Source organism: Thamnophis sirtalis, unplaced genomic scaffold (assembly GCF_051295495.1).
Source record: "Thamnophis sirtalis isolate CommonGarterSnake01/CBP01778 unplaced genomic scaffold, rThaSir2_p1.2 scaffold_3, whole genome shotgun sequence".
In the NCBI taxonomy this organism is placed as follows: Eukaryota; Metazoa; Chordata; class Lepidosauria; order Squamata; family Natricidae; genus Thamnophis; species Thamnophis sirtalis.
In genome coordinates, this window is record NW_028261383.1 from 76257045 (window position 1) to 76281171 (window position 24127).

The window sequence follows — 24127 nt, forward strand, 5'->3', positions numbered from 1 at the left end:
GAAAAGATGCCAAGGATACAGATGTAAAAGAATGTGGACAATCATAGCTTTCATTTATCTTGAACACCAGCTGATTACACCTCACCTACCCATGTGCTTATGGCAATCTGCCTACTGCTAAATTATTTTTTTCCCTCTGGTTAGAGGGTGAAAACAGAGGCAGGCAGGAAAATACACTTTAAAGAAGCTAGGTGTGGGAGCTGGCATAATCATGCACATTCACAGCTAACCATAAGCTCTGCCACTCGTATCACTGAAACACTCCCAAAAGGTCATACTGGATTTTAAAAACATCAAACAAATTTATCAAAGATACAACTATCAACCTGAATTAGTTACATAGCTTTAACTGAGCCAAATAAAATTCTACCATTGTACTAGATACAATGAAGGCCATCACATGCATTTTGTGACTGTAAGGTATTTTGGAATCATCTGATAGTCCAATATTAGAAATCTATTTTTCAATTCAAGGAATTCATCTTGCATTTTTTATTTATATCTCTTCCCAAAGATACCAGAAAAAATGAATAACATTTCCAAAAGATATGAAGGGAATGTTCAGTGCTTTACAAAATTTCAGACTTGTGTATCAAATAGTTATCAATAAGTCAGAGCCGAGGTGGCACAGTGGTTAGGGTGCAGTACTGCAGGCCACTTCAGCTGACTGTTATCTGCAGTTCAGTGGTTCTAATCTCACCGGCTCAAGGTTGACTCATCCTTCCATCCTTCCGAGGTGGGTGAAATGAGGACCCAGACTGTGGGGCCAATATGCTGACTCTGTAAACCGCTTAGAGAGGGCTGAAAGCCCTATGAAGCGGTATATAAGTCTAACTGCTATTGCTAGATCACAAATTCTTTAAAATAATCAAAAATAGCAGAATGTTATTCTGATATTCACATACTGAGAATATCAGCATACTCTATATTTTAATTCATTGCCCTGACAGTTAACAAAAGAAACTACACTACATACAGCTTTGGCTGTAATTTTATTTTATTTGACTCTTTTTGAAGTACCCATAATTTTACAGGAAATATATAATAGATACTGTGGTGTGAATCAAAAGCATAGCATTCCTTTGGATATATTTGCAAGATGTAGGCTTCCTTGGTTAAATGGCTGTCCAGATTACAAATTTGACATATTGTTTTAGTCATAGCAGTCCAAGTTACCAACCCAAGACGTGGCTGCTCCTTATATAAACTATCAATTAAAGTGTTCCAAAATTGCATCAAATGTTCCAGAATGAACAAATCTATATTTTGTATCAGATTTAAACAATTAAAACTATGTTATTGTATAAAATTAAAATCATCAGAATACACACTTCCAGCAAAATAGTCATTGCTTCCCGAACCCATTTACTCACCATTCTCATCAAGTAAATCCTCTTCATCATCTCCATCATTGTCCTCCTCCATTGCTTCTTCATCATCTTCTTCCTCCTCTTCCTCTTCCATATCCTCCTGCTCCAAATCGGGGTCCACATCTGGATCACTCCCTGAGGCTGACTCGTCCGACATGATTCCCAATAGCACTCCTTGTGCATTACCTGCTCATGATCTATATTACAGCAGCCCTACAAATTAAAATAGAGAAAATAAACATCAGATAAAATTGACAAGCTGTAAGGCATGATGCAGCACAAGCCATGTTTGTTGAAAATTCTCCAGCTTCCTCTATTGCTAATTTAGAACTCTTATTAACACATTACTTTTTAGAATTATGATATCCTTTTCATGGCCAGCCATGGGTATAATGACAAAGTCTCCAACCATTTATTTAAATTTACAGCTGAAAATATAACATAGTAACAAGCACATTAAACATCTGTGCATCTCTATGATGATACAATTCCAAACTGAAGCAATTTTAAATTGTCCTAAAACATGCACGCAGGATTATAATCTATTATATCTGAATCTTTCCTGATTAATATTTTCCAATGAATGTAATACAAAACATGCATACATATATTTGCTCACTTTATAATAAAATATTCTCAACTTTTGAAAACTCTTGTGACTTCTGTCACGCACATTTTTAAAATAAATAAGACAAATATTTACCAAATGATAGCTTAATGTTGTAACTCATGCCTGTCATTAGCTATAATAGTTTACAGAATTTTCTATAATAAATTTTAATTACAAGTCATATATTTAATGCAAATAGGGATATATAATAAATTAATATTTACAGAATAAATGTGAAATGAATAAAAGAATACAGTATGTGTACAACCAAAAGAGCAATAATAAGGAAAGCAGATCAACAATGTAAAATCAAAATTAAATAGTGGAATAGATGAAGGAATTGAAAAGTTAACAAGTAATGGTAGTTATTGAAATACCTGAATTACAACAACTATTGTAATGTTTTAATGAATAATTAATTTTTGGTCGTCTTCAGTTCTGAAGAAGCTTCTTGGATGAGAAGTGAAACATCTTCAAGCAAAAACAAAGACAGTCCAGTTGCCTTTTGAAAAACTCAAACTCAGTCAGGGACGTTAAGTCAAGAAATCATGGGGTAGTATTACATGTGAACCCAACACTGTATAGCTGCACAGCAAATACTGGAAATTATTAAGAGAAAAATAAGGAATCTAAAGTACAAGCCAATCCAAATTGATCACTGTTTAAATATATACTGATTGCTTCCATTTCTTCAGATCTGATTAAATTTCTAATCTAAATTTAATCTAAGATATTAGATTTCTAATCTAATCAGATTAAGTATAGGAAGAAAGACAGAAAGAAAGAAAAATAAAGCCAGAGAGCAAGAAGACAGTTACATAACAACTTCCTTAAAATAAACATAATGTTAAATGTGACGTCTGTGCTTCCCAAAGCTTGTTTATTTCCTTTTTAAATTAGGTCTAAATTTATCTTCCCAGCAAATAGGAATATGTTCTATTTTTTCAACTTAAATAAGCAGGTTGGCTTCGGACCTTCAATTGTGGCTTCTCTAAAAAAATTCAATAAAAAATCAACATAACAAAATCAACAAATGCAGTCGGGTTTAAGGATTTTTCTAAATTATTAAATAATTGAATAGAATATTTTAATGGAAGATTTTTATTCTAATGTGTTTAAAGCTATCAATCCTTATTTGACAAATACATTATGTATAGAAGGTAGCAAAAGTCAGGCCCTGTAGGTAATGTATCATATAAAATATATTAAATGTTAAAATTGGTGGCCACTTTTTGTTAACATTTGCTTCCTCCTTTGATGACTTTGAACGTTTCTTTGTATAGTAATATTTTCTCTGGAAAAAAATATTAAAACATATTATGATTGGGCTTCAGGGCCAGACTTTTGATACATCCTGTATACAATAAAAATCTTATCAAAACCAATTTTATTTTATGGGCACTCATACCCAACCAGTGTCAACTTATCCTGGTGAACCGCTTACTGGGTCAAGCAAAGTCTTATCATAAAACCAAGTTTTCTTCACCTGCATACCCATTTCAGTATCATATATCTATCTTATTTTCTATTATATAACTAAATGCTACTTTAAAGGGCTACTTGCCACATGATAAACTTGAGATATAAAATATGAATACTCTATCCCAGCCCAAGACATTAGCTTCCCCTCATTTTTCATACATGCCTAACCTAGTTCAAAGCCATCTATCAAGGAAAATTATATAATACACCCATCTCACTAGTTTTATGATAGGTTATTCCAACCTTTAGCTCTCTACACACACTAATCAGTATTTAATCAATGGTGGCAGCACTCATTTCAAATTGATGAGCAAATTATTTTCTAATGATTAATTACAATATGTTGACAGCTCAGAATTATCTCTTAATAAAATCATCTTCTATTCCCCTAACATAATAGGTACCACATAAAAAGTTGTATTTTTGATGCATTACTTCACACACACAAATTATACAGGATTGTATGAGTCTGGAGAAAAATAATTGTGATAAATCACAAGCTTAAGATAAAGAAATAAGATAAAGAAGCAGTAGGAAAAAAATAAAAAGTAGAGGAAGAATTCTATTTCCTTACATGAGAAAAGTAGTCAAGTATTTATTCCAAGAAACTACTGTATAAAGATCAATCTCATATTTGTGAATCTTTTACTAAGCTACAGATGCTTATTACTACAGTATTTACCAATGGGAATCAAGATGACAATAGATATTTCAACATTTTGAATAAAGATAGACATGAAAATAAAGTCTGATTTTTTTACAATATTATTCCATGTACGATGTTTTTGGAGTATAAGATGCACCAGACTATAAGATGCACCCAGGTTTTTTAGAGGCCTTTTTTTTAAAAAGTAGGTAGGTAGATAGATAGAGATGGAGAGAAAGAGAGAGAAATACAGTAGGTAGGTAGGTAGGGAGAGAGACTAGGTAGGTTGGTAGGTAGATAAAGGGATAGAGAAAGATAGATAGATAGATAGATAGATAGATAGATAGATAGATAGATAGAGAAATACAGTAGGTAGGTAGATAGGGAGAAAGAGTGTAGATAGGTAGGTAGGTAGGTGGAGAGATAGAGAGAGAGAAAGAGAGATAGAGAGAAATACAGTAGATAGGTAGGGAGAGAGAGAGAGAAATACAATAGATAGGTAGGGGGAGAGAGAGAGTAGGTAGGTATATAAGTAGATAGAGGGGGAGAGAGAGAGAGAAATACAGAAGGTAGGTAGGTAGGGAGAGAGAGAAAGTAGTTAGGTAGGTAAGTAGATAAAGGAATAAAGAGAGAGAAATAGAGAGAGAGAGAGAAGTAAATACAGTACGTAGGGAAGGAGGGAGAGAGAGTAGGTAGGGTAGGTAGATGTTTCCAGGTGTATTTATCCATATGCTGGAGAAGGAAATTGCTGACAACCTTATCAACCACTCTAACTAAACAGCTTTCTGAGAGGAAACAAAAAGGTTTTGCACTCTGCAAACCTCCCCAAAACAGCCCGTTTTTCGTGAAAACAAGCCTGGTTTTTTTTTTCAAATAAAAGGCAGGAATACCCTTGGGGAGGCTTGCATAGTGCTTTGGGGGAGCAAAAAAACAGCCCGTTTGTTTGCGAAAATGGGCCGTTTTTTGTCAAAAAAATGCATGCATAGCCTTATGGAGGCTTATAGAGTGCTGCTGGAGGCTGGGGGGGGGGGGGGAAACAGCCCATTTTTTGCTCATTTCTGCCTTCCCCAGCCCCCCAGGAACTCTCTGAAAGCCTCCATAAGGGTATGCATGGGCATTTTGGTGAAGGGGGTGGGGCTTCAGGAGGCAAAAAATGCTGTATTCGGTGTATAAGACACACCCAGATTTTCAGCCTCTTTTTAGAGGAAAAAAGGTGCGTCTTATACTCCGAAAAATATGCTAAATTTCTCTATTCATCCAATAATTTTAAGAATTAAATTTATTTAGTTTTTTGAAACATCAGATAAATAAATAGATCAAAAATTTTTTTTTACAAAAATATATTTTACTATTATCAATAAAAGGGCAGACTAAGCTAATTTGGGAGCATAACATTTCTTAAATACAACAGAAAGTCAATTTAGAACCAAATCCCACGAGCTAAGACTGAGAAATAAATTTGATTTATTGTATTTTCATGGAAAAATCACCGTATTAAAATGGCCTATACAGTTTATAATTTACAATCATGGCACAAAATTTCAGATAACTCCCAAGAGTAGAGAAGATTTGTCTGAAAGAAGTATCCACAAAGGGATGAATTATCCAGAAGGGTACAAGCAATCACTGCAATTAAAACCTGATGTACTAGCAAAAGAAGATAAAAGCCAAACTGTATTTGTTGTATCCTTTAAACTATTTCTTTGGTAGATTAATAAAAGAGAATATAGTAGCAGAAAAATTTGGCAAGCAGAAACACACACATACACAAAAACAAACTTGGGATGAGCCAAGATGACACAGTCTTTTACCACCTCCATTATATTGGAATCGAGTAGAATAACTCAGTTCCATTCTTATTCTAGAAAACAAAATACGTACATGGCAGTATCTGATAGATAGATAGATAGATAGATAGATAGATAGATAGATAGATAGATAGATAGATAGATAGATAGATAGATAGATAGATAGATAGATAGAACAAAAACTGCTGGTGACAGAACAGGTTGCCTCATTTACAATATGAATCAGAAAGTTCCCAAGCTATGCTATCTACCAAGGTAACTCTCAAAGCCTAGTGCATACAATACTCCAATAAATATTTTTAGCTGTAGGCAAGATTCAGATTACATAATATCATAAATTACTATTTAAAATATTAGCACGTACAGGTATATCTGGGTTGCACTACATAACTGAGTGGGTGGCAAACATCTGCTTTTATTTGTGTTTTCTATGTATCTAAACTATAATCCTTATTCTAACTTGGGCCTATCATGATGTAGAAAATCAACTTAGCTGGGGACTTGGCTGAGTAAGAAAGAGGATTACTTTTGCTGCAATCTAAGAACAACCCAAATCTAACCCACTTTGAATATCCAGGTAAATGGTAAAATTGTTATATAACATCAGTAACTTATTCTTTCAGCATAGCTATCAGTATGAAATCTGATATTGCATAATCTTGCCTTTTCAGAAACTCACCCCATATTTAAGAACATGCTTACAACAGAAGCTAATTAACTTCTAACTAATTAAGCTAGGCCTTTCTTTATTGACTTTCTAAATCAACAAAACTTTAGCAGTTCATTCTGCTCTTTCTCGTTGAAATGGATAAGTCCTGTCTTACCAGCTACATTTTTATAACAGCACTCTATCATACCTTAAAAACACTATGTAAATTGCAAGATACGTTCTCGTCTTAGTCAAGCATACAAATTGCATTCAATAACTTCCAAGTAGAAAAGTGTACGGTTGAAAATAAAGCAAGTTCTACCAAATATATACGGACGGGTAGTCCTCAACTTACAACAGTTCATTTAGTAACCATTCAAAGTTACAATGGCACTGAAAAAAGTGACTTATGACCGTTTTTCACTCTTATAACCATTTCAACATCCCCATGATGACGTGATCAAAATTCAAATGTTTGGCAACTGACTGACATTTATGACAGTTGGAGTGTCCTGGGTTCATCCTATCTCCTTTTATGACCTTCCGACAAGCAAAGTCAAGGGAGAAGCCCTGATTCATTTAACAACCGTGTTATTAACTTAACAACTACAGTGATTCACTTAACAACTGTAGCAAGAAAGTTCGTAAAATGGGGCAAAACTCACTTAACAAATGTCTCACTTAGCAACAGAAATTTTGGGTTCAATTATTGTTGTAAGTTGAGGACTCTATAATGCAGTTCATATTGAATACCACAAATTAGATTATGAATAGTTTGTCATTCTTGTCCAGAGTTGCAATACTCTTCCTGCAAATTGGAATTTGTCCTGAAGGTTCAGAATAAATATAAATAATACATATATTGCTTTGTATTTGTATTGCTTTGATAAGAACAGTTTTGGAACATAGGGGAAGGTGAATGCAATGCTGGCTGCTACTCATTAAAGCAGCTATTTCTGTTTCCAGGAAAACTATCAATTTCCAGTTGAATCCAAAAGACTGCACATTTCTAGTTATGCTTATGTCAATTTCACATTTTAGAAATGGTAGATATGTATGATTTCCATGGGAAAGTTTGTACGAATGCATTCATGAGCTATTTACTCAAACCCATTTTTGTGTGAGTTAGCACAAAACACTAGCAGATAGCTGTTTCAGCCTCAACAATTTCAAACTGTCATATTATAATGCTGTAATAGAAATGAATTATGAAAAGCTGTATTTGAAAACATTCCCTCTTTTGTACAAACTATTACAGATACTAGATTCTCAGTGATTTTATATCAATCAATTCCTTCTTGTCTGTACTACTCCAGGGTAGTACTAATCCAGGAAAGCATTCTTAACGTATTTACAAAGTTATATAAGATTATATTAGGTAAAAAGATAATCAATGATTATACTTGTCTGGCAATACGACACTTTTAGCCCCTGAAAAAATGGGCCAATGTACAGCCAATTGGTAAAAAGGCATGCTTTAATGAAGGCATGCTAACATAGAGAAGGATTATGGAGGATTTACTTCAAATTAGGATCCCCCAGTTATAACATGTACTTTGTATGCATTACCAGTGCTTCCTGTCAGAATTAAGAGAAATGATATTAACAGGAAATACTCTGAGCAAATTCAGATGGTCTTCTTCACTATTGACCAGTTTTTCAAAAAAGAAAAAAAAACAGAAAATTGAATTTCTAAAGGTTAATTTCTAGTTAAGTATAGTGTATAAATCCAAAGTTAAACTAATACAATTCTTTAAGAAGAGCCTTAGTAAGTATTGTGTTGGCCAGCATATATAAATTACAGAAATAACACCATCAACTGAAGCTTATTGTTACTTGCAACAATGAGGACAGTAGAATTCACTATTATTCATGTTGCTCAAAAAATAACATTCTAAAAATATGTGATTGACTCTAATTCTACAGTGCAGATTAGATTCCTGCTAGGGCGACTAGATCACAGTTGCCAAATTTCAGACGTCACTTGGTTGTGACAAGCAGGAAGAACTATGCATTTTCTACATTTCTTGGCTACAATCAAATAATTATGATATGCAGCCATAAAATAAAAGAGACACCTGCTATTTGGAAAAAAAGACTTTTGACAGGTTTGGGAAATAAACTATTTCAAAAATAGGTTTGGGCTAATAAACTAAAATTACAGTAAACAACAAATGTTGACACTCATGGTCTTTTCCACCTATAACAACATGGTTCAGAAAGCTGAACGATTAGAAAAGCTAAATAAATTAATGCCTTTGAAGTAAGGTGCTGGAGAAAACTATTAAGAATACCTTGGATCAGAAGAAATGATTCACTTCTAGTTGAAGTAACACCAGACTTCTCCCTTGTGATATATCACTGAGATACTAATAACAAAACTAAAGTTTAAGGCACATAAAACAAAGGCAAAAATTAGTGAAGAAGCCCCTGATACTAGGAAAAATTGAAGGCAGTCAAAAAAGAAGCTACCAGAAGACATAAACAAAAGTGTGCCAAACTAAAGAAATAGTTGCTGACAGCCAATCTTGGTGAAAGTATTTTTATCAGGATATGAAGAATCAGAATAGTGACTGATTCTTCTTTGGTGTTGGGTTTTTTTCCAGCTTTCAATCTAGAGAAATCTAGAATTTGTGGTTGTCCATTCAAGTATTAATTAGTGGTTTCCCATTCAAGTATTAATTAGAGATGAACATGTTTACTTTTCAATTTAGAAGGTTCCACTAGATGTTATTACCTGCTGAGATGGCTGCATTTTATTTTGTAAAGTTTCATGCACATTGGTAAATATAAATAAAAACCTTTTAAAAGCATTTAGGAAAAATAAGGTTATTCATATATGTATGCAAATACAGATTTACAACTGTTCCAATATTTCATATAATACACAGATGACACTCCCACATTTCCTTTCCATTTCTGTTTCATAAATTAATAATTTAAACTCAGATGTCTTTTCACTCTTAATTATTCTGAACATTCACTTTGCTGACCTGGTTTACATGTAATGTAAATCCACAATGTAGCTTACTTGTTTGCTTACTTAGAATACTGAACCCATCCTAAGGAAAAAAAATAAACTTAAATTTTCAAATCATGGTAGATGGGTTCACATACAACTTCCTTAGTGATTGCTTTCATAAGCACACCTCTTGGTTTGGAAAGTACAATTATAAGCTTCAGAGAAAACCTGGCTGAAGCATGTAGATGAAGACCCAGGAAAACTCAGGCTCACTAACAGAACTGAAATAACTAGCCCATAACCAACAAAAATAGAAGAATATGCTACTGAATATGTCTGATATCCTGCCTTTCTTCCGGAAGCTCAAGATACTCTAAATCACGGGTGTCAAATTCACTGCATCACGTTGCAGTCACATGATGTATCACAATGTTTTTTCCCTTTGCGGAGCTGGGATGGGCGTGCGCCGCACAAGGCATCTTGCCCGCAGACCACCAGTTTGACACCCCTGCTCTAAAAGCACCTTCTTTACTTTTACTCTATAATCACAATCATGTAAATAAATTTGTGCTGACACTGTTTCAAAGTAATAGAGTGCACTGAATTTCCATGGTTAAGAATAGAACTGAACCCCAATCTATACCATCCTAATCCTATATCATAATCAATAAATTATCCTGGCTTATGTGTGAATTATTATTTCATTAAATAAGTCGTCTTTGTCTAGTCAAGCCTTACTAAACTCAAACTTTTCAGAACAATTTCTGACAGGCTCCTGCACAAGATATAATGGCATTCATTTCTCCTATTTCCCATTTCTCTACATCTCTGTTTTATTCAAATTAGAATGTTCACACTCTCCAGGAAAATTTGAAAAAAAGATGCAAAAGCTATTAATGTACTAATAATCTGTATATGAGATGCAAAAACTGTACTTCGGATAAAACTGAAAAATGGAAGAAACACAAGTCAATTATATATATTTCCTTTCCCTAGAATATAAAACATCTCTTGACAAATCAGCCCACATTCTCACATGAGGCACAATTTACCAGGCTCTAATTTTCCTACTTCAGACACATTATACGAAGATGGTCTGGAGAAGGTTTTAATGCTGGGGAAAGGTAGAAGGAAAGAGAAGAAAAATACAGCCAGCAGCAAAGTGGATGGACTCAGTTATAGCTGTGATCAGTGCACTCTTGGGAGTCCTGAAAGAACACGTTAGGATAGATCATCTGGAAGAAAATCTATGTATGTAGTCTCTAAAAGATCTACTAAAAGTAAAAAATGACTTGATGGCAATAATCAGTCTCTGTACAAACATTTGGCTATCAACATTTGGCTATCGCTCTTCCCTTTTTTCAAGTTTTGCTTTCTAACATGCTATTATCCTTAGTTGTCTGATCATGGCATTAAAAAGTCTTTATTAATTCAATTTCTGGTGCCACCCAATTCCCAAATGATTCAAAGCTTCTAACAAAGGAGATTAAAACAAAACCAAGACAATAAATTGCAAGGAATCAAGATAATAAAACAGCCATGCCAGGAGAATGGCTTGACAGTTGATTATATGTCATTTATATAGGTGTTAACTTTTACTGACCACATATAGACAAGATTTTCTTCAGGAGGATATATCTGCCACCTGATCCTTCAGACCTTTCAACAGTACACCTATCACCACTATAATTTAACCTGTCCACTCTACAGGGGAGAACAACGATACAAATACATAATAACCTGTGAGTTCACAAATCATCCCAGCCCAGTGCTGGGGGAACAGCCAGGTTTTTAGGACCGCCCTAAAGGGCAACATAATTGGAGCTCTAAGGACAGGGTGGGGAGAGACGGGGCATGCTATGCCAAAGGGCAGCCAGAGCAACAGAAAAGGCATTACTCCTTGACCCCCATCAATGACACTTCTTTATTAACAAGACCCTGTCAGATCTCATACAGCAGGCAGGAACCATGAAAGAGAGAGTCTTACAAGTATCCAGATACTAAGCCATGAAGGACTTTATAGATCATCAGCACTTTGAATTCAACTCAAAAACCAAAAGCTACGTTCTGCATCAGCTATAGCTTCCAACTAGTCTTTAATGATAGCCACATTCATTATGATCTCCTCTTCTAGTACAACCACATTTTTCAAAAATCTGTCTCTTATCCAATCCTCCAGAACAGAACAGATGCATCAGTGTACTGGAGGTAAACCTGTTCCAGAAAAACTCTGTTCCCTCAGTAGACACAGTTAAATATACAATGTATCATCACATTTTTCTACAATAACTTCATTTAATATGTGACATAACTATCCTCATATTTTCTAGTTTTTCAAACTCTGATTCTCTGTGTCAAATGGAGGCAAAATAAATGCAACTTTAACCATCTGAAGTGTCTATTTCAATTTAATACTCAGTAGTAAGAGTAATTCTAATACACACACACACACACACACACACACACACACACATATATATATATATAATTAGAATTACTCTAATTTATTTGGTAATAAATTTAACTCACCTACATTTGGTGAGTTAAACAGAACCGACATAAAACAGCAACTACCAGGTGTTCTTACTTTGAAGTTTTCAAAGTGTTAGCACAAGACTTTTGTTCACAACTCATTAAAATGAAAAGCTGGCAGCCAAATCTTAAGTTATACCATTATGCCCAAGTCTTCAATATTAACTTCGTCATATTTTAGTCTTTTTAAAACGATCCAAAGATCTTCCAAAGAGTTGGTAGTATTTTGAAGTAGCCACGCACAAGGCAAGGACCTCGTATTCTCTGCAGCAATAACCCTATCCCTCGGGACGACAAACGACCGATCATTCAGCGTCTAGCTTTACAACCTTATTCGCATCTTTGCTCCCGGTACATTTGACCCGCCGCTTCCCTGACGACCCTTAAAAGTCTCCCATCCTTCGAGGCAGCAAAAGGTTAAAGAGAAGAAATCCCGCGTCTTTATTCACGGGGAACGCTCCACCAGTACACTAGTTTCATCCAGTTTCCTTCCACCCACCCATCCATCCACCCGAGAACCTCGATCCCCTTGCCCACACCTCCCCGTGCCGGCCTTTCCGTCCCAGGGCGCCCACGCCAAAGCCTGGCTGAAGCAACGCAGCGGCCATGCATTCTCAGGGCGACCGCGATGCGATGCCTGGCCTTCTTTCTCTGGCGCCACGGGGAGGCGGGGGCGGAGGGCTTCCCATTCTCTGCCTCCCACCCACCCACCCACCCACCCCCTGGGCCCACCCGCTCTCCCGGGCGCCTCCATTGGTGCGCGATCTCTTCCTCCTCTCATCCATCCATTCCTCTTGGCGACTCCAGCCAGAGTCCGGGCTAGTCTCTCACCTCCTAGCGGGGCTGCGGGCCAGGGCCGCTGAGGGAGCCCGAGGGGGGAGGGGACGCTGAGGCGCTCCGCGCGCTCCTGGTGCGCGCCGGCCCCCGTTTAACGCTCGTCGTTGTCGCCGTCACCGCCTCTTTCTCCTCCACCGCCTCCTTCTCGTCGCTCCTCAATCCCTCCGCTTGGGGTACGCAACGGTAATACGTCCCCTTAGTCGGAGCTACTTGGAGGATTTCCCCGGGCAGCAACAGGCACACCGACAGCAAAGGTTCCGACAGCGTACAAAGGTTCCCACATCCCTTGGGAGAGAGTTGGCACAGTAGACAGAAAGGAGGCAAAAAGAGGAAAAGCGGAGGGTTGGAGGGCCTGCAGAAGGAGCTCATTCGGGACAAAGATGGGGGCGGGCGGGGCGGGGGGTGTTATTCCTAGATGGCTAAAAACAGAGACAGTCCAGGCCTAGAAAGAAGCAGGGGGAGTTAAATCCCAGCGTCTGTCGTTTTGTCCTGCCAGAGCTCTTAGCAAGTCAAATCAAGCAACTTCGGTCTGCTTGTTCGCCGTCAGCCACTTTCAACACCGCTATTGTACCAAGAAAAAAAAAAGGGGGGGGGTCCTTGCCCACGTGGTCCTTGCCATAACAAAACAGATATAGTGTCAGGTATTTTTCCCCGTGGGTCCCGTCCCCCCCCCCGCGTTTGTTAAAAAGTAGAAAAATGTAATGTATGAATAGGGAGGAAACAAACATTTTTCTGAAGATCGACTGAAATATCATAAGGTAAAAGAAAGGAGTGGAGCAACCTCAAGAAGTTTTGAATGTTTTTCAATATTACTGAAAAGTTGAGAGAAGAGCAAGAGGAAAAACATTAAGTGTGCAACCTGCAACTGAGGCTGTATACAGCCTTCTGCCTAATTTCATGGTGGTGAAAAGGAAATAGCTGGAGCAAATGAAGAAGGGGAACCAGGAAAAAGAAAAAATTTGAAAGTATGAAAGCAAAAACTAAAGTACTGGAGAAGGATGGAAGGAAAGGGCAGGAAGTCTCTATAATTTACCAGCTAAAATCTCTTAATAAATTGCCCTGTTCTTCTTCCAGCAATCTGTGGGGTCATAAGAGAATGGCAGAAAAATGAGAAAGAACGGAAACCATGTTTAGCACTCCCCAAATTATTCAAGCTCTAGCAGGGTTCACTGAGGCTGTTCCTCACTTCCTCACTGAGGACTTCATTGTTATTCTATAACAAAGGTGTGGTTTGAACAAAGCTGTATCGTAAATTAAGGCTGAAGTAAATTCTTTATTCTCAATCCTCAGTTCCTGATAATGTAAAAATTCCAAATACAATAGTCAGTAAACTGGATATGAAAACAATGCTTTTACAACGATGAGCCTAAAACTAGAATTAATTAACACCTTCTGTATTTGTAATCAGGATGCTCTGCCCTTCAGATTAAACAGTAATATTACAGTAAACATTGTCATTTTTATTCAGAGACAATTCTTTATTTAAAAGAAATATGGCGCTTGAAAATTGAAATTATGTAGCAACTGAACACTGCCATTCTATCGTATGATCACACTGTTCTGATTCTTTGATAAACTACTTAGGAAAGTAATAAGAGGTTTCACATTTTCATATAACAGTTCTCATAAAGTGGAGAAAGGAGGTTAATACTGGCCGATGAAATGAGATGGGTGATGAATCATGTTAGACTGAAGAGTTTTTGAGTTGCTAGAGGTTTGCTTGCTTTAGAATGAATCAAAATATTCCAGAGTGATAGAAGACCACTGAAGCATTCCAGACTGGTCCAAAGACCACAGCTAGATGAAGAGATCATCCATGGTAGGATCATATTTTGAAGGAAGAACAAGGAAGAAAATGCGCTGCTAACTTGAGAAGCTGCCAATCATGGGTAACTAACATCCTTAACTCTAAGTGGGAAGGGGAATGTAGACAAAACTATACACACAGATAGCCACAAGCTTAACTTAAGCATCTGTCTATCAAGCAGAGAAGAATTAATCCAGAAATAGTGGCTCATAAAGGGTTATATTTTACAAAGGACAGAAAATGCAGAAGAGGACAAAAAATATCAAAGTTCCTGACCCTTAGCTCTCCACATGAATAGTACTCCTAGAAATCAATAGACAGAAAGCAGAAGGTCTCACCTACATAGTATTGATCTATTCTAAAGGCTATTATCACCATCTTGGGCAAACTAAAGAAGTCTCATTTGTTAAAGTTTAGATGTAGATCTGCAGTCAGAAACAGTTACTGTTAATACGATGAAAAATCTGGCATGCAAAGTAATTACAATACTGATATTGACTTGCTAATATATGAGTACCTGATAGTTGGAGATACTGCACTGCAATAATAGAAGCAGAATAAAGTAGCTAGACATCAAGCTAAAGAATAACAAAAGCAGGTAGAAGAAAGGATAATAGAAGTGCTACCTCCATTTTTGGTTCACCCACAAAAGCGTGAATGACAAAAGCGCTCCTGACTAAACCGCGGTGACAAAACCGCGAGTTCTAAAGCACGCCGACGAATGAGCGCTGAAGCGCGCCGACAGAAGCGCACTGTAACCCTAAACCTAACCCTAAACCTAACCCTTACCTTAAATTGCGCTTCTGTCGGTGTGCTGTTGTTGGCGCGCTGTTGACATCGCGGTTTTAGCGACGCAGTTTAGTCGGCGCGCTTTTGTCGTTCACCCTTTTGTCGGGTCACACCATTTTTAACATCTAGCCTGGATATCATTGAAGTTGTAAAGTATTCCCATAAAGAGAAAGATTTTAGGTGGATAGATAAAAAAAGAAGCCAGTCTTTAGAACACAAATGGGATGTGGATGTAAGAGATCTTTAACAAAAAGGTCTTAGCAAGCTATGGGGAGGCAGTAAGGATGCTGTAGGTTTTATGAGAATCCTTATAAAGTTAGAAGAGATCCAGGCAGTGAAGAAAAAGTGAAGCAAGTGGCACGTTAGTAAGAGACCAATCATACATCAAGGTCTATATTGAGAAGTTCTACAAACTTCCACATATTTATTTATTTAAAATATTTATATAGACAGCCATCTTATACTGAACTCTGGTTGGCTCCCAATCAACAAAGAAAACATCAATAATAAAACAAAATAACACATATGTCTACTAAAACCACGTCTACTAAAACTATAAACATTAAAAACCTGGCACCAAAGGAGTTGCTTTCTGCATGAGGGGGCTGTCCTTTTTCAGTTCTCACCTAAAAGTTGTGTAGGTTGTTTTGCTTTTTCTTTATTCCTAACATATGCATATTTCTACAGAATGTAGAGGTTAACCAAAAACTAGCCTGTTTGGGAAGATTGTGTGTTCCTTTGTCTAATCAAGCAAAACGTTGCAAACAAGAAATATTAATGTTTATTTCACAAGCAGGCCTCTGCCAAAATCCAAACAGGTTTCTCAGCCTTTGAGTACATACAGCTTGCTTCAAGCCTTCTAGGGTCTCCCTCATCCCCCCCCCCCCCGAGGCACCCCACACTCCTTATCTTACTGTGCTGCCTCTCTGCTCAGGGGCTGAATTCAAGCTTGATTTTGGCTCCCTCTGGTCTTTAAGTACTGGCTGAAAGAGCTGCCTGCTTGGGTTTCAGTGATGTGGTACAACATTTTTGCAATGGCTGGAAATGCTTTAGCAGCTATAAAGCATCCTTTTTCAGGCCGTCGTTTATTCAAGCCATTGATAAGGGAACGGTCATAAGTCGAGGACTACCTTTAAAGTTATTTTTATGGTCCATGCACATGTACGTTGAAGTAGATGAAACATTACAATGATATGGAAAGCGATGTTTTATAACCTGCTTGCATAACCTGCAAGTAGTTTTTTTCAAAGACTTTGCATAGCTCTATTGTGAACGTTGTTCAATGTGGCTCTGAAATTGCCTATATGAGTCTTGGGACAGTATGCAGCATATCAGTGCCAGCACTGTGATACAGGAAAGAACACCAGGGAATTTGCCAAGAATCAAGGACACAGAGTGGTCACAGAAAACAGAAAAAGCAGACATAGGTGGATCAATGAACCAAAGTAAACTTGCATAGTTACACTAGTAAATATGTAACAAGGGTATGTATGAATTACATAGTTATTTAAAGTATATAGCAAATTCATATCAAATGAAGACCTTAGTGAGGCAGATTCACTTTCAGTGTTATTAAAATGGAAGCGGCATAATGCATATTAATTGAGCACAATACATATAGTAAATTGTTGTGGCCCAGAAGGAGCCGTTGGAGCTGCCACCAAACTCTGCCAACAAGGGGCTGTATCAGTCGGCCCTGGAGGATGTGGGGGACCCTGGACAGGGTTCCGACTCCGAGCAGGGCGCAGAGAGACTGGTTGGCCACCAGGTGGCGCCTGAGCCTTGGATCAGTGGGGAGGAGACAAGGGAGAGCAGGGACGTGCAGTCAGGGGAGGCGGGGCCTCACCAGTGTCACGAGGAAAAGAAAATTAAATTAAAAGGAAAAAGGATAAGGTAGTTACTGCCAGAATGACTCTGCTTAGTGCTAACTGCAGGGGGAAATGAGAGAACTACGGGCCTCTTTTGCATAAGCAATTTTTCGCCTTTTAACCCTTGCTCAGAGTTAAGCAAGGGTTAAAAGGGGAAAAATTCCTTATGCAAAGGAGGCATGTGGTTCTCTGCCTCTTGGTCTGGGAGCAGCAGGTCTTGCCTAAGTTGCCTTTTTTTTTACATTTTCATCATGGCGGACAAGAGGAGAGTTGAAATGATCCTCTGACACAGCTGGAAAAGGTGGGTCCGAAAGAGAGGGCAGGGGGGAGGAATTCAAAATTCCAATCATCCATCCCCTATAATATGCAGCTATAAAGTGATATTTGATGTTTGACCGAGTATATAAGTGTAGTAATATGGGACATCATTTTGAAATGGTCAGTTGGTTCCACCACAAAACCGCGGTAGACTAAAGCGTGCTCGACGAAAAGAACACCCCCACCCCTCTTTGCCTTTCGCCTCTGTGGTTCTCGCTCCAGCCTGGGCAGGAACCGGCGCTCTTCTGCTGCGGGCGGGACGTACTCCTGGTGGCCTGCAGCTCCGGCACCTGCAATGTGGAAGTGTTTGCCCTGCGGGGCGGGCAAAAGTCGAAAGAAAGCACCCCACCGCTTCTGTCTGACATAGAGGCGCCCCGCGCCACACAGCTGGGTCGGACATAGCTGCGGGGCGCGGGATGCCTCTATTTCAGACATAGCTGCTGCGGGGGGGGGGGGGGCGCAAAAGCCACTTTCTTTCTTTTTGCCTCACCAGCCATAAGCTTTACCACACGTCACTGAGGGAGAGTGATCCAGAAACCAACAGTGAGTTGTTCCTGGATGCACGCCATCGAAGAGCTACTCGGTGTCAGGAGCAATTAGTAATTACAGGAGGTAATTACGCTCAGCTGATGGTCATTAGGCTCCTCTCCAGACTATAAAAAAGACTTTGTGCCACGCCCTTCTTGCAGAAGTCAACGCTTTGATTAAAGAGAAACTAACTTGGCAGGCTGGATTGCTGCCAAGGTTTGTCTGAATTGTTGCCAAGGTTTGTCGGACTTGCTGCTTATCTGTTTATTTACTTGGCTTTCAGCCACCGAGATTCTGGTCTTGTTATTAAAGGACATTCCATTTAAGCTTGTCTCGGCTTTCATTACTGGATGGGGGAGGGGGTCAGAACAGTAAATTATTAAATTATCTATATTTTTCACAAGTAGGTAGTCTTCATTTAATGACCATTCATTCAGTGACTGCTTGAAATTATGATTGCACTGAACAAAGAGACTTATTATACAATCTATGTCTGAAGTTATGGCCGTTGCAGCGCCCCTGCAGATTATTTTAATTCATTGCCCTCACGTTTTAGGCCTTATTAAGTATGCAGATCATGCTTGTAGGTGATCTGGTTTGGGACAGGGGTAGCATATTCAATTCTAGCTTTCTTGGTGGTTTTTGATACCATTGACCATGATATCCTTCTGGAACAGTTGAAGAGGTTAGAACAGGGCTGTCAAACTTGGCGTCTGGATGTGTCACCTGCTAGCCATGCCCATGCCTGGTTTAGCAAAAGGGGGGGCTAGTGATGATATGCCACGTGACGCTGCTGTGACAATGCGAGTTTCACACCCTAGGTTAGATAGTAAGTTCTATAGAGGTTCTTCTTCCTCTGAATCCAGTTCCAATCAGTATTAATGAGGGGAGAGAGATCCAGCTTTAGGCCTCTATTCCACAGGATGCTACTTGTGTTTAACATCTACATCAAATTGTTGGGCAAATATATCCTCCACAGTAGAGTTAAGTATCATCAGTATGCTTTTGACATTCAGTTAGGTTGTCCATTGAGGTCCTTCTCACATTTCTATTCAACATACATTTGCTATCACCACAAACATTCATTAGACATTTATCCATAACTATATTAAATCACCAAGGAGACATCAGCATCTTTTTTAACTCCCTAGTCAACAGTGATTCAGATGTCCCAAGGGAGGTTTTTCAGGAGGCAATTGAACTTTCTTGCTTTTTCTTTTGAAGACTTTTTGCTTTTCATCCAAGAAATATCTTCAGCTCTGGCAAGATAGTGAGGAATGGAAGGATTTATATTCCTTGCAGACAGCTGGTCTCCTTTTAGAGGGTCATTGAAGCACTTGGAGGTTTATAGATGAATATAAAAACATGAATATAAATCCTTCCATTCCCCATTATCCTGCCAGAGCTGAAGAAGCTTCTTGGATGAGAAGCAAAATGTCTTCAAAAGGAAAAGTCCAGTTGCCTTCTGAAAAAGCACCTTTGGGACAACCATGACTACAGACCTTTAGTGCTTCATAAACTAAATATTCTATTTATGCCCATCATGCTTCACATCCATCTTATACATACTACACTTAGTAATCAATCTTCAACCACGTAGTTGTGCAGAAGTACTGTTTCAAGCCTATTCTTTTAGCACAATGTTTCTCTAAATCAACAATCATAGAATAAACTTTATTTTTCAAATCCCATACTTGAAATTCTCAGTGACCTGCTGAAAAAAAATCCAGATGGGGGTTCTGCACACCCCCATCTGGCATAATATTATATTGCACTAAGGAAACGCAGAGTAATTAAAACATGCAGCATACTTTAATCCAGTTTCTCAACCTTTTTTTTCTACTTGTGGACCCCTTCCAACCTTGTTTTTCTCCTGTGGCTCCTGTGGTTCCATTGCTGTACATGGACATAGGGCTGTAACTGGTGCATTTTCTGGCCTCAACAAGATAGTATATGCAGTATAATACAATGTTGTTTTTCTATGACTATCTCAGCAAGTGCTCTAATTCCTGTTACATGTTTTTCACCCTTGGTCTCCTTAAAACATCCCAGGGCCCCCAGGGTGCCATAACTCCCAGGTCAAAAAAGCTATTTTAACCAACCTTTTGCTCAAACTGCTGTCATTAAGTAGTAATGAAAAAGTACTTGAAATCATTTCTCACTCTTGTGTATATCCTGCCATTTTCTTTTAATGCGGTTTTTGGTTTCCAATGGAAGGTATTCCTCTCAACGAAACCATCAGTGGAGCAAAGAAAAATCTAAGCAAGCTTCCAAAATAATATCAGGAGAGTTGTCTCTTAAGAGAGATAATTTATTTAGACAATATTATCCCGACTGGAAATTCACTGACACCGTTGAAATTTGAAGCAATTTTTAAAGTATGTTGCTTTGATGTTAAATTAAAAGTGACATGTTTTAAAACATTTTGATACTAATACTAAATGTGACACTCCTTTTTCTCTCCCTCCTATTCCTCTCACTCTTAGTGGTTATGAGGAAGTGTGTCAGTTATTTCCTAGCTTAATTACTATAGCACATTTTACATCAAGCTATCTTTGAACAGTTTGGAAGATAGCTTGTCGATCAGAAAGGTCGGCAGTTCGAATCCCTAGTACAGGTCTCCTGCGTGAAAAGGAGGTTGGACTAGATGATCTCCAAGGACCTTTCCAACTCTGTTACTTAAAAGATACAATTAATGTAAAGGGCAGCAGCCAGGCTTCTAAATGATACACAACACGGGGAGTATATTATCTTGTGGTGAAAAAACTGGGATTTCTTGCCAACTTAAAACAACCTTTAAAGAGCTTTATAGCTTAAAGATATATGAACCAGTCTGGATATTAAACTCCACAGTCTTTGTAAAGATGTGTTTACATTTAGGTATTTTTTTTCTGGATGCAGAGGAAAAGGCTTTCTTCAGTGGTGCTTGTAAGCTAATAATGCCCTCCCTTGGAAATTAATAGAATAATAAAGTTAGAAGGGACCTTAGAGGTTTTCTAGTACAACCTCCTGCTTAGGCAGGAAGGCAGAGGTGGGTTGCTGCCGGTTTGGGCTGGCTCGGATGAACAGGTAATGGAATTCAGGTCTGAGATGCAGAACCGGCAGCGCCCCAGGCCTGACACACCCCCAAACCGGTTCTCTTGCTGCCGTTGATGTTGCCCCCATGTTAGAATTTAGTGGCTGCGTGTCTGCAGTTCACTGTAAATTGTTCTGCACATGTATTTCAGACAATATGGTTGTCCAATCTCTTATTTAAAACTTCCAGTGTTGGAGCATTCAGAACTTCTGGAGGCAAGTTGTTCCACTGATTAATTGTTCTAATGGTCTGGAAATTTCTCTTTAGTTCTAGGTTGCTTGCTTCTCTCCTTGATAAGTTTCCATTCATTGCTACTTGGTGCTGCCTTCTGCTGCTTTGAAAAATAAGTTGACCTCCTCTTCTTTGTGGCAGTCCCTCAAATATTGGAACACTGATATCATGCCATCCCTAATCCTTCTTTTCATTAAACTAGACATACCCAATTCCAGCAACTGTTCTTCGTATATTTCAGCCTCCAGTCTTCAAATCAGTTTTGTTGTTCTCTGCATTCTTCTAGAGTCTACATTGTGGCAACCAAAACTGGATGCAAAATCAGAAGTGTAGCCTTACTAAGACAATATAAAGTGGTATTAACACTTCACATTATCTTTATTCTAGCCCTCTGTTAATGCAGCATAGGACTGCATTGGCAGTTGCAGCACACTGCTGGCTCATATTTAAGTGACTGTCCACTAGGACTCTAAGATCCCTCTCACAGTTAGTACTATTGAGCCAGGTGCCACCTATGCTATACCTATGCATTTGGTTTTTCTTGCCTAAACCTTATTTTTGTCATTATTAGATTTCATTTTATTAGATAGGGCCCAATGTTCAAGTCTGTCAAGAACCTTCCACTTTCAGTAAGAAATCAAGATCTTTCTTTCCCCAAGCCCTACTTATAATTAATTAGTTTGGTGATGAGGTTAACTATTCTTATAACATTTTTCAAGTTTTGTATTGTATATATTGTAAAATATATATTGTATTGTATAAGGGTTTTGTATTGTAATCTGCCTTGAGTGCCCTATGAGCAGAAAGAAGGATAGTAACCATAACTACTTTCCCAGGGAAAGAGCCAAAAGAGAATCTGTGAGTCACAGGGTGTCACCCTTAGAGAGGAAGGAGTAGAGGGCTTCAAAGAGTGAAGTGGTGGTGCAGGACTCTGAAATGTTCTTGTATGCCTAACTGGCAAGTTGGAGCTATTTTCTCTACCAGCAGATGTCCTTAAGAAGAAGATCTACCACCTGTGTGCAAATCACACCAGATGTTACAGAGTTGTGCTTAAGGAGGCATAACAATAGACAATTGCTCATAAGCATTCTAGGCACACATCTACAATACTGCAGAGTAACTAATTAAGGCAAGGCAGGATTTTATAAAAATGAAATGTGTTGTTACAGTAGCTACTCTGGAAAGATTTTATTCTGAAAAATATAAAATATATGAAGAAATTCATTATGCATTTTGCTCCACTTTTAAACATTATTGTTGTACAATCTAAGTCTCACCTACAAAAGAACCATAGCCAGCTGATATTTAATAATATATGGAAAACCACATGGAGGGTCTATATTCCTTAAATGCCAAGTTTTGTGATTATTTTCTTTTGGGAAAATGACTTATAGTATTTAAAAGCATAATAATGAGTGTTACTTGTTGCAAGGATGATTCCTGTTGAAGAGGGAATACTTTGCTTTGGAAACAGTTAACCCACACCTCACATATATAAATCAAATCAGAAACCTTTTCTGTCCTTTTCCTTCATGCTTTTTCCTTTATCTCTTGCATTGATGGCCACAGTCCTTGGTGGTATTCTAGGCTTTGCTTCATTTCCCTCTTTTGCTTTGATTAAATAAACTCTTAATGAAATTGTTGTCATTGTTGTCAATGACATCCTTCATAAGATCTACATGTTATCTTCTCAGAAGTCATTCATAAAAATAATGCAATCTACAGTAGTCCAGAAACTTTTCTTGGTAGCTATGGTAGGTTGATGTAGCCAGTTGTTTCTTCCAATTCTGTCTTATGTGGAACAATTAATTTGAAAAATAAAAGCACTACTTGTGCTTTCAATTTCTTTTTTGTTCTAGTCCAACTCATACTCTCTGGAGATTAATTTAAGATACTTTCTGGCACAGATAGTTATCACTATCCTTGAAAGGTTTTTGCAGCCTTAATGACAACACCCCTTTACAATGTATGTCTGGCCTGCATACTATACCATAGCATTTATTATAACATACTGTAGCATCTATTATTCGAAGAAGGGAATCACTCATAACTACAATGTGCTTCTTCCTCCTCAAATTGGTTCTTGAGTTTCTTTTACCCAATGGAACCCAAGTGGCAGGCTCAGAATGGGGGGGAAATGCAATCATTCTGAATCTCCTTGATTGAGATTTTTGATACCATGAAACACAGTGGTGGTATCCAGCAGGTTCTGACCAGTTCTGAAGAACCAGTAGCAGAAATTTTGAGTAGTTTGGAAAACCAGTAAATACATCTCTAACTCGCCCCGCCCCCATTTATTTTCTGCCTCCCAAGTCCCAGCTGACTGGGAGGGAATGGAATTTTGCAGTATCCTTCCCCTGCCACACCCACCAAGCCACACCCACCAAGCCATGCCCACAGAACTGGTAGTAAAAACTTTTTGAATCCCACCACTGATCAAACACTGTTCCTTCTGGACTTACTCCAGGGATTGGAATTGGGAGGCTGGGAGTTACAGTGGTTCTCCTTCTTTCCCCAGGACCAGTTTCAGGGAGGCAGTGCAATCTACGGCCATAGGCACCCTATGCTCTCTCTACTTCTGTTCCACTTCTACATGAACTCATTGGAAGAAGTC

The 24127-nt window shown here is 38.2% G+C and overlaps 1 protein-coding gene across 4 annotated transcripts in view; it reads right to left on the bottom strand.

Annotated features, from left to right (window-relative positions):
• RAD54L2 (RAD54 like 2) overlaps positions 1-13047 on the bottom strand; it is a 59523-nt gene extending 46476 nt beyond the window's left edge. For all 4 annotated transcript variants that reach the window (XM_087709225.1, XM_087709224.1, XM_087709223.1 and 1 more), the window contains exons 1-2: positions 12891-13047; positions 1374-1583 (exon numbers count right to left, since the gene is read on the bottom strand). In XM_087709225.1, coding sequence (XP_087565351.1) covers positions 1374-1527 — 154 coding nt within the window. In that variant the 5' untranslated portion in view covers positions 1528-1583; positions 12891-13047. The remainder of the gene's footprint in view (positions 1-1373; positions 1584-12890) is intronic.
• Positions 13048-24127: the final 11080 nt, after the last annotated feature.